Source organism: Bombus huntii, chromosome 7 (assembly GCF_024542735.1).
Source record: "Bombus huntii isolate Logan2020A chromosome 7, iyBomHunt1.1, whole genome shotgun sequence".
In the NCBI taxonomy this organism is placed as follows: Eukaryota; Metazoa; Arthropoda; class Insecta; order Hymenoptera; family Apidae; genus Bombus; species Bombus huntii.
This window is the reverse complement of record NC_066244.1, coordinates 8,808,893-8,820,973: the sequence shown is the minus strand read 5'-3', so window position 1 is coordinate 8,820,973 and position 12,081 is coordinate 8,808,893. Positions and strand designations below refer to the sequence as shown.

General features: G+C 30.1%; 1 protein-coding gene across 1 annotated transcript; it reads right to left on the bottom strand.

The window, feature by feature from the left end:
• Window positions 1-1,662: 1,662 nt before the first annotated feature.
• LOC126868129 (integrator complex subunit 8-like) lies at window positions 1,663-11,906 on the bottom strand. The gene is made up of 15 exons (XM_050623350.1): window positions 11,762-11,906; window positions 11,249-11,666; window positions 10,934-11,171; window positions 10,623-10,859; window positions 10,308-10,553; window positions 9,987-10,236; window positions 9,489-9,899; window positions 9,174-9,428; window positions 8,856-9,108; window positions 8,673-8,791; window positions 8,269-8,618; window positions 8,091-8,201; window positions 6,970-7,048; window positions 5,295-6,606; window positions 1,663-5,213 (listed from the first exon to the last, which is right to left on the bottom strand). Exons 1-15 carry the CDS (start codon window positions 11,880-11,882, stop codon window positions 5,054-5,056), a joined length of 4,560 nt encoding a protein of 1,519 aa, XP_050479307.1. The 5' UTR covers window positions 11,883-11,906; the 3' UTR covers window positions 1,663-5,053.
• Window positions 11,907-12,081: the final 175 nt, after the last annotated feature.

Here is a 12,081-nt window from a genome sequence, read left to right as displayed (position 1 = left end):
AAATTTATGATAATTATAGAAAAACTGCTAACGATGAAAAAATAAAGGATAATTACACATTTTAACCTTTTTCCAATTTTACAACCTTCAATAGATGACTCTTGTAGATTTTTGTGAGCTAAACATGAATTTGCAAACCATTTTTTCCCAGAATTCACAGTTTTCAAAAAAATTAATTTTAAAAATGATTACAAATTTTCAGCTTTGGAAATATTTCGTGTTCTTACAGTAGCAACTATCGAATCGCTGTGCACTTTTCCGAATAAAATGATATGTATTGTTATTACATTATAAACATTCGAATGTGTTTAAATAATGATTAAGGAGAAAAGGATACTTAAGACGCACTATTTTTTACTTACGTTTTTCAATTTATTTCAAATTTGATTGTCTGGAAGATAATCTAACCATAGCATACGATAAAGCAGACATTTCTGTTAAGAAAAGCAGCAAGGAAAACTAGAGAATCATGTTTTGATTCCAATGTAAAAATGAAAAAGTTTGACGGAACATGCTGCGGCGGCACTGGTACTCAATGCCGACAGGTAACAGTCGCACACGTTTAGTGGTTCCGTTATGCCGAGCAGCAGGTAAGGCAACTACCAACATTGAGTACCACTATCGCTGCCGCGTGTTTTGTTAAACTGTTTCGCTTTTATATTGGAAACAGTACATAGTTCTTTTTCATGTTTTCCTTAGAAGAAATGTCTGCTTTATCACGTGCTATTTTTAGATTTTCTACTAGATCATTAATTTTTTAAATAAATTAAGAAATATAAGTAAAAATAGTGCGTTTTATATGTCCTTTCTACTTTGATCATAATTTAAACATAATTAAATATTTATAATGTAATAATAATATATATCATTTTATTTGGGAGAGTCCACAGAATCTATTTTGCCCAACAACAACTCGATATATGTTACTTTAAAAGCACAAAACATCTCCAAAGTCGAAAATGTACAATTTTTTTTCAAAATTGTTGTTTTCGAAAATTGTGGATTCTGAAAAAAACGATTTGCAAATTCATGTTTAGCTCATAAAAATCTACAAGAGTTGCCTATTGGAGGTTGCAGAATTAGATCGTGCTAAACAACATTATCAATAATTTAATGACCTTTCCTCTCAAATATGCTACCCCATTCGCATTTGCAGAATGAATACTACATATTTATACATACACATGATTAAAAAATACATACTTCTAATGACAAACAAGCGTAAAATTGTATTTCGCAAGCTTACCAGATTAAAATCATCCATTTAGGTTATTTGTCTTAAACTGGTTGCCTTAATTCAAATAATAGGTTAATACGAGAGTACTGAAATAGAAAATACATAACAATATCCGTTAATACTTTCGAACTATTCTTCCTACGAAAAACAGCGAATCGGATTACACGCTCTTTGTAAACAGACCAATGACTTTCGCGTACGAACTGGCCTATAATAACACTAGTCACTAGTGTAAAAGTCCTGCTCTTCCTTTTCTTATTCAAATCTGAAATATATTTAATTTAATAGTTATCATTTACAAATGTTTCAATCTTTATAAAATTATAATATACAAAAATACAGCGTCGTATAAGAAAGTTTGGGGAATAATACAGGGTATAATACGGATTGTGTTGATCGATTATAAGATTAATAAAACTACCGTGTTTTCGTTGCACATAGATACACAGATAGGAAACATTTTTTATTTATACTCGGTAACTGCACAACACAGTAATTACCAGAAATGCAGATACAGTTGCACAAATGAAAATTTTTGAATCGTCGAACGAAGTCTGACTTTGTTTCGAAAGATTGACAGAGGAAACAAGAGTACATTTTTTTTGATAATATTCTAATACGTACGAAGTCTCTCTTGAAGAATTTCATAATTTTAATAACGATAGCAGAGCTGTACGATATCGTAATGTTGATTGCTACAACAAATCAGCATCTGCTGTTACATCATCGAAAGTATGAAGATTTCTATATGTGCGAATGATATCAGTTTCAAGGATAAAGAAATGTATGCAGCTTTAATTATGTTTAGCTATATCTGATCGATATTTCTGTTGATAATCTTTATAATTCTGCAACAGAATTTATTTGATATCGTACTTTCGATCATGATAAATAGCTGTGTTTTTTATTATCACGATCATCTTCTGGAATAATATACAATGATACCGACACTCTGAAAGACGTAAAGAAAATATTAAAGAGAAAGCCCGTAGCTATCGGATCTACATGATAAATGTGGAATGGATTTTGTAAATGTTTTTTACAGCTAAAAGAATTTATTTACACTGACTGACATCTAAAATAATCACAAATCTTTCCCAAATCACCAATCATGATAATCTATATAAATTTCTTTCTATAAAACTATTGTATTTTTAAATATATATTTACGCATTTAGGAATCTCATTATAGGCAGTGTACTTTGCACATAATATACGATCAAAATATATGTAAGCACTATTTGACAAACAATACATTTGTTTCACTACACATTGTAGCAAATTTTCATTTCATATTTGTATATTTATTTGAAATATATTGTGTAAAAGATATCCAAGGCACAACTTGGGCGGCACATAATTAAGTATATAAATTGTAGCATGATAATGTTGTTGTTGCAATACTCACTAAGCTCTTATCCAGTTCTGCAAAACTTAGGAATTAGAAAGCAATGTCAGGTGATTTGGAAATAAGATTTGCAATATATGGTGCATCAATTAACAGTAAAAAAATTGAAAACGATACCAACAAAGAATAGAAGCTCTAAATATAGTTATTACATATTAGCTATTCATACATACATATTGCGATAAAGCATTGTGCTCGTTACGAGTGCTACAAGCTCGATATACCTAAAACATTAATTCACATTTCTGTTAACAGGTTTACATTATTTTAAGACATTATCTATACCAATTACAGCGTCGTTTCGATGAAAAATACTTTTCTCTTATTATTATTATCTTTCTTTTTTTCAACTAAATAGGTATTACAGGTGATCACGAAAAAATGGTACGTGGTACGATAAATGTTCCTTTGATTGAATATTTTTATTCGTCGTATTTTTTTTTAAAGCGTTATTGTCATATTTCCTTGTACGATTATGCTTTTAAATTCAAATACATATCTTCATCTTCATTGATTCAATAAAGCAAATACTTTTACCATCGTTGATCACCCATACGTAATTTGCTAAATTTGGTAGCAAACAATCACAGCTAGGTACATCGACAAATAAGTAACAGCAAGCGGCAGTGACTTCTGTTCCAGTTCTCAAGTACTCTCCGTTAAAGTTATATGATCCGTATACTTTCTTCATTCACTTACAATTGAAATATTCGTAAGATATACATAAAAATAATTTGAATTATAATCGTAAGTTTATCAGCAAGCCAGAAGATCATTCGAATATACATTATAGGTATTTCCAATAGTAACATTAAGTTGAGATTTGTGCTTCTTCAGTAATACCTGCGTACCTTAATGTAAAATTAAGATGAGAATCGATGTATATAATAAACGTCTACATCATGAAGCTAATGTTCTGTTATAAATATGTAAAGACACAGACATGAGCGTTGATTGTAATGAAATTTCAATGCATAACACTTTCCATTGATTTAATTTTATTTAATCTCAACTAAGTATTCATATGACCTTCCCAGCTCATTATTGAATGTGTATGTGATATATAATTCTTATGCTCACTATTATAATGTTCTTATAAAATTTGCATGTTATTCAGTAAAATATATAAAACAAGCAATATGTTTTGTAACCGAATATTTTCTAGGTAAATCTTTCTCCATTGGCTTAAGTTCCCTATTAATGATCAACAAAAATAGTTTTCGACATGATTTAAATGAAAGGCATTATATACATACACTTTTGGCACTTTTCAGAATTCAATTCACAGAATTTTCATATGGTTTGTATCAAATGTAATGCCAATTATTTGAATTGCATATAACATCATATAATATTATATTTTTTATATGTACATAAACTTCTGTCAAAGCCTGAAATTTGTAAACACTTCTGAAAAGTGCAAAGCTAACACATAAGTCTTATATTACTCTCAATTCGACAAGTAGTAAGTAGATGACTTTATGTTAGTTGTCACATTAATTTCTTATAAGGCTACATCCAAAGGCTTACATTTCGCAAATATTAGGAAACGTTGCGCAAAAAATATTTTTATATGCATTATCAAAGTTAATATTCCAATATGTCATCAGATACAGTTAACTTTCAAATGTTAACGTGAGATCAGCATCTGATGTTTATATTAAAATATTAATTGTATTACAATTAGTAAAATTGAAATTAATTACACTTAGATTATAATCTTAATAGTAATGAATTTAAATATTCTAAGACTTGTTTAGGCATAAATCAAATGCTTAAGAAGCATGCATATTGTATTCAAAACTATAAATGTTAAAATGTTATTTGATGTAATTCTGAATCATTCTCGTATATTATTATTCAGTAATCGTCTTTTGTTTAATTACAGTTGATTTGCTCTTTAACTACGCATATGTAGATTTCAGTATAAGTCTCGAAACAATTTAATGAAGCATTCGTGATATAGCATTAGGACATATTTTTGTAACAATTTTCCATATAAAATAACGTATTATATATAAGTGTAATTGAATATATTTGAAAAATATGATTCTTCATATATAACACATATTTTTTCTGCTATAATTCTTCTCCTATTTAACAGCCAAAAAATTGTACAGCTTTTACGTGTACACTGTAATCTCCGAAATTTCTTTAATAAGGATCACTTTCAATAATTATGAACTTTCGTAACCCTTTATTTTCATAATCATATTAGCTTCAGTTTACTCACATGAGAAAAATCTCATTAGGCAGTTTTTCATTTACCACTTTCTCTGATACTTTCATAAATCTCTTACAATAACTAGTTAAAATATTATATGATGATATTAAAAACTGTTCTTGAATCATCAGATTTTCCTACAGTTCACTATTTTCTCCCTTTGCTATTAGATTTGATGCACAAATTATGATACAGAACTTATAGCATTATGAGGAGAACCCATTTGTGTTAACACTTTATCTAACCACTGTAAGGGTCCATGTAAATGTGCTTCAATCCAACAAGGAGTAGATGTAACATCTTGTCTGTGATACTCAGCACCCCATCCTTTAACGAATGACATTCTGCAACAAATATATATTTATTGCAACTTACATATTGCTGCTTATGCTACTTAACATTAATTTTTAAATCCTACATTTTACCTTATAGTGCACATCTTTGTTAATTCATAAACTGCTTCAAAACCATGATTAACGCTTTGTGAAAGTAACTGGGCAAACTCTTGATTATTAAATATTTTCAATGAACATCCTGGTGGAATCTTACAAACAGTACTAGGATGAAATCCATGATGATGATTACAATTTCTAGATTGTACAAATATAGCAGAGTCAGAGAGACATTCTGCATAAACTTCGCCACCTACATAATATAAATGTACTCCTTTGCCTATATGTCTTCTTGTATTTTCAATAGTAGAATTACGATTTACATTGGACAATTGTCCAAGACAAAAGCGATCAGAATTGTTGCTTGGATTTGTAAAACCATCCACAATAACAGAGTGAGAATGACAATGAAAAACTTCACCCACTCTACAATTTAATTCGTAATATGCAATGGAGGCCCAATAAGGTGGTTCCTGATAACATACTGGAGCTACTTCAGCTGATCCACTTGTATCCATTGCTACTGGATCAGGTGGTGGTGATTGTCCAGGTTGTGAACCATCTTCAGGTGGAGAATATGCTGGAGGAGGAGTTTCTGGTAGCCCATTAGTACCATATGGACTTTGTGGATTTGGTGATGTTGTGCTTCCTGGACTGGGAACAGATCCAACAGAAGACATAGGTGATGTTGGATTTACACCACCAGTAGATCCAGCATTAAATCCACTAGAGGAGTAGGACACATTATGTGGCATTGTTGGTTCTGCTATTTGTTGAAATGGTAACAATGAATGTCCAGGAGCATATTCTGAATGTCTAGGAACTAATACAGGTGGGAGCACTGGACTCTCCACTCTTTTATAGTGGTAAGGATTGATGCAAACTTCTTTTTGTTTAGCAGAAAAAGGGTACTGACATAACTCTAATGGTTTTAATTCATGATGTGACTGCAAATCTGGCCATCTCCATACTCTACAATAAATTACATGTGGCAAACCTTTACGATGTGAAACTTGCAATCTACCATCTAAACTTCTTGGAATTGTTACACATTTACTAGGTGTGCCTGGACAGCTCAAAGCACGTTCTAATTCTTCTATTGCACCCTTCCGTTTTTTTAATTTTTTTACTAATGAATCAACTGCTTTTTCTGCCCATTTTTCTTCTTCATCACCCTGTTTCCAACCAAGTAACTTTTTTACAGCAGGACTAGTAAATGAAAACAAACTGTTCAATGAAGACATGGGTCCAGAACTTGATGATCCTTCTTCATCGTCCATGTTAAAAATACTGTAATATGTAAACTGTATGTATGAATTTTTTATAGCTTCCGTTTTGTAGCAACCTGTAATTTAATATCATTTTATCAATTTTCATATTTATTCAAAATTTTCTGATGTCGTTTACAGAAGTATTTGTTTTCAATACATTTTATTTTTTAAATTAATATTCTGTATATCAGAAAGATATTGCGGCATTTTTAAGGTCCACTTAATTCATACTAAAGAAATGTTAACGCTGGTTAAATGAAAAAATAAATATTACGTTAGATGTGAGGTTAGACATGTAAGGAATCTGGTATACAGAATACACAAAATATAAAACGAAATAATATGATATTAAATATCGCAAATATAAAGAATGTGCATCAAAAAAATATAAAATAACTAATAATAAATTACATATATATATATGTATATATATATACTCACGCAGAACTTGCTTAGCGATCCAGCATTGTTTTTACTACAATCTCCCACTCCTGTTACTACATTCTTGACGCCAACCTCTCGCCATCACAATCAAATAAAAATATCTATGAATTTATCGATTTTCACCTTGAGTTTATCGTATTCTTAATGACAACAATTCTACGAACACGATAAATATCTGAGCAAATTTTCTTGTAATACAGTACAGCCACTCGTAACGTACATAATATTTCTCTCTCTTTTTCTCTTCCACTACAACTTTTCTCTGTCTTCCAATCTCTATCTTTTTCACTCCTTTTCGTGGTAGAATGAGGGTATTTGCAATAAGCAATAGTACCGAGAACTTTCAGAATTTTAGGAAGAACTCACTAACTTTTACACGTACTCACCAAAATCAGATAGCCAGAGATTATTACAATGTAGAAAAGTACACAAAAAGTAACTGATTTCGTTCGTATCTTACATATAGTTTTAATTATAAATATTTATCATAGAAAGAACGAAATGTCGTATAACAGTATTATGGCGTTGCAAGAACATCATGGCGCCTTGTTTACGAAGGCAGTTCTATGAGAATTGTGTTTTAACAATGTTATGCACGTCACCTACAATTTGTTAAATTGCTCTATTTATTATAATCTTTCATCCGAAGCTAACTCTTTTTGCACACTTCATTTCCAACATATAAACATAATTTATGTATACGTTTACGTACAGCAATAATATGCACTCATCGCACTACGCAACGACAATGTATTCAACGATAAGGGCTGATCGTAGATGACTCATATGAAAAAGATGATATGCTATAAAGTGTTAAAAACTCTTTATTATAATAAACAAATAATCACTTATATTTTAAAAAATATTTTTTCGTGATGTTAATTTAACAAAATATTTCATGTAACAAAATAATTCTATCAATTCCGTGTTTCATTAGATCGATTAGAGTAAAAAACAAAAAGCTGTGATTGGTACGAGTTGAACGCGGTAAAGGAGGGAGATTTGATCGTTTTAATTATTAATTCAGACTATAAATATAAAAATCGTTATATTTAAATTGTATAAAGTTATTATATAGTCATACAAAATTTTATATACATTTTTATTAATAAACATACTGTTTTGCTAATGCTCTTAAAAATTTCGCTTTCCGAATGTTCGCTGCTTCCCTTTGTATTTCTTCATTATTATTAGAATTCAATTCCAATAAACCAATTACCTTAATCTTAAAATATAATTAAATTATAAATATATATATACATATTTAAAATAAATTATATATAATTACTAACCGCTAATTGTTTTCTATGATGTTCACCACGTTTTGTATGTAAATGAATGAGATACTCAAGTATTGTAGTATCCCAAATACAATGATAGTATGCGTCCATAGCGTCTGCTGGTGCGCAACTTTTTTGATCGCTGGCTGCCATTTTAAAAGCTAAAGTATAATCTACTTCCTCCAAAAATTGACACAGTACAGCAGCCTGTGTATAACATTGTAAATGAGCACAACATTTAATCATACGCCTATAAACGAGATCATCAATCTGTGATCTTGGTACTGGTTGACTGAACAAATCACTGGCTACCATAATAGCTTCTAAATAATATTTTATTGCACTTTCATAGTATCCTAAAACTAAAAATATTATATTTTATTTAGTTTTGAAATTAATCCTTTTTTCATACATACCAAAATTAAGGTCTCCCATCAATCTCAACCAAGGAACATTACTTGGATAATATTTCAAAGCTTGTGTTAGTAATTGAAACAGCAATTCTCCAATACTTCTAATATTATAGGAATTAGCGCTGCAAAATAACATTTATGTATTATTATAAAACATTATACATTTTGTGTTATGTGAAAACTTACTTTGGTACACCAGCAGGCCAAAGAGGAAGATATTGTGTATGTAATTCAAGACCAGATTCATCACGTAAAACATTTCGCAAACGTGCTAATAATGAAATAACAACAGTAAGAACCATAGGTTCGCGTAATCTATTAAGTGTTCCTCCAATGCTAGCAATAACATCTCTTGAAGCACTACCAGTACTTGTTCCACTATTGCCACTGTTGCTTCGTTTCTGTGGTTGATCTCTACTTGGTCCAAAGGCAGTCAATACTAAAGATATAATTTCATATTATATTTTAATGCAGAAATTTTTATTTGGCACTCTGAAAACTAACCCATATCCCATGCTTCTCTTGGAAATTTCCTTCCACCTTTGTATTTAACAATATCTTGACAAACGCTACTGATGGCTGCTGCAAACTCTGAGTAACTCCAACGTTTCTCTAAACTTGTTAAATAATCCCACTCAGTCATATTTAAGAGAAAAACAGTGCAATATTCAATAATTTCTTGTCTTGGTATAACTTGATCTGTTGCTTGTAATGCTCCAAGACATTGTTTACATCTTGTGACTAAAGTTTGCGTATCACCTACAAAATTTTTGTTTAATTATCTAAATCATAATAGATTATGAAATCAAATGTACATACATATACCCGTTGCCGGCCATAAGTGAAGACATCTCCAAATTTCTACAAGAAGGCATTCCCAGTTTACTAATTTACACAATTTAAATATTAATGTGTTTCCACTTTGTGAATGTTGCTGTACTTCTTTCTCCAATACATTTAATATCTCAATTGCCCCTTCAAAATCTTTAGACATTACTAATTCCCTACTTTTTGCTAACAATACATATGAATAATCTTGAAGGAATCCTCTGGGAAGAGACATTACAACACTTTGTAATGGTATAGGTAGTTCCCAACAACTATTTACATTCCATAATGGTTTCATTCGATGTTTACCATCTAAATGTATCAATATTTCGTGAATTTCATTAGTATCATATGACTGTATTAATCTTTGTTCTAATTCAAATATTTCTATCCTTGAGCTTTCTGTAATTTAAATAATTTATTATTACGATAACACTTAATAACCAATATTTTACGCTATATAATTAATACTTATGCACATATACTGACGAGTATATGTTATTAGCGGAATACCCCAATCATTTTTCAATAATAAATCCGGTATTTCAAGTTCTTCAACAGTGGCTGATTTTCTGATTTCTTCTAATTCTTCCTCGTTAAATAATGTCATATACAATGGATCACTGAGTATTTTAGAAGCAAACCTATAAATATTAGTGGTATGTACGAAATAAAGAAGATAGCGAGAAATACGTTTTTTGTCTGTATCAGTAGCTTGTTCCAAAACATTTCCAAGAGCCTAAAAAAGTTTTCATGTAATATGGACAATAAAATAACAAATAATTTAAAACAATAGAGAAATTACCTTACCGAAAGAAATATATCCATTCCTTTGCTTCCAGCTGCTTGTATTTCTGTTATATAATCACCAAGAATTATACTACCATCTACAATTTTTCTAACTAAATTTAAACATTGAATTTGGAGCAAAAGATCGCGAGCTACTACAAGTTTTCTATTAACAGATCCTCCTTGCACATCGAGTTCCAAATTATCTCTATAAACTTGAGGAATTTCTCTTGTAATGTTATCTGTTTGTAAAATTTGCAATATATTCTGAAGCAAATAACCATTATTAACATCTTATATAGAATTCAATTTCTTATATTATGTTCAGATACATACAGTATATTGATCTTTAATTGATGCTTGCAATTGTTGGGTAAGACTAGAAGTAACTCCTTCTATAGGTACTTCGCATGCTAAGGAACAACCATCTAAATATTCTTTTTGAACTTTACAATATAACCTTCCTTCTGAATTATCGAAATTGTAAAATAATTCTTTGGCTTGTATAATGTGACGCTTTGCTTCTTGGTATTCTTCTTTTAACAAATGAAATCTTGCCAGATCGTAATGTATCTAAACATGTTACAATAAATAATAAAATACAAGAAATATTACATAACAATAGTAAACATATAAACATGTCATACCTGGCATTTAAATTCTTCTAAATTTATAGAATACATATTCTCCCAATTTTGTTTAATCTCTGTGCTATCTTCAGATAGCATTTGGAAAGTATCAAAGGATAACATTTTTGGATTTATATCTTTACTTTCAAGAACATTATTTAGAACGGTTATACTATTAGACACTTGAGTTTCTAATTTTCTAATTATGTCATCTACTACCCCAGGTGGTACATAGGTTGATTCTTGTATACCTGGACTGTTATATATAGTAAATTAAGAAAGAAGTTATGCACAAGATATTACAATTAATCACGTGAATATTTAAAGTCTTACATATGAAGAAATTGTTGCTTTGACTGTTTGTTATTTAAGGCTCTATAAAGAATTGCTCTTATATGCCATCTATGGTATAAAACAATCGTAAATAGAAGTTGATCAGAAATTGGATGCATTACAAATTCAGGTATAGTTGGTATTTCAACTGTTAAATCTGATGTTATATAAAGAAGGTCTTGGAGTAGCGTTAACTGTATTGGTAATGGTAATTTTTTTTCTAATATATCCAAATCCCATTTTAAATGAGCTGCTACTTTCAAAGAAAGAATTTTCAAAGCAAGATTTCTGTGACTCCATTTAACTGCGGTATTAGGTTTTGTATCATTCATTTCTGTATCAACAATTTTCACTTCATTTTCCTTTTGTTCTGAATTTATTGTCATAAACTTGATAATTAAATCCGTCGCTGAAGGATCTAGAATAATTTTATGACAGTGTGATTAGCATAATAATTTTATTAATTACTTTATTCTATTTGCATCAAATAATTGAGGTTAGATCGTCATTTACCGGGAGAAGGTTTGGATAAATGTTGTTGTAATAAAGATGGATTTAATAAAAATTCAAACCAAAGAATCGTATCAGGAGATATAGGCACAGTGCCTGGTCTCAATAAATCCACATCCATCATCGCATTATTTTCAACTTAGACAAACATTTAAGGCCGGAGAAGTAATTTTCATATGTATCTGTGTCTTCAAAGATTCAAGTTCATCTTCTACCATTTAAAGCTTAGTTTGAAAATGATTGTAGGTGTCGCTAAAATAAAGAGTAGTCAGTTCATGAAGAAATACATAGATGTCACGTTTAAAAGGCGCGTCATTCCAACA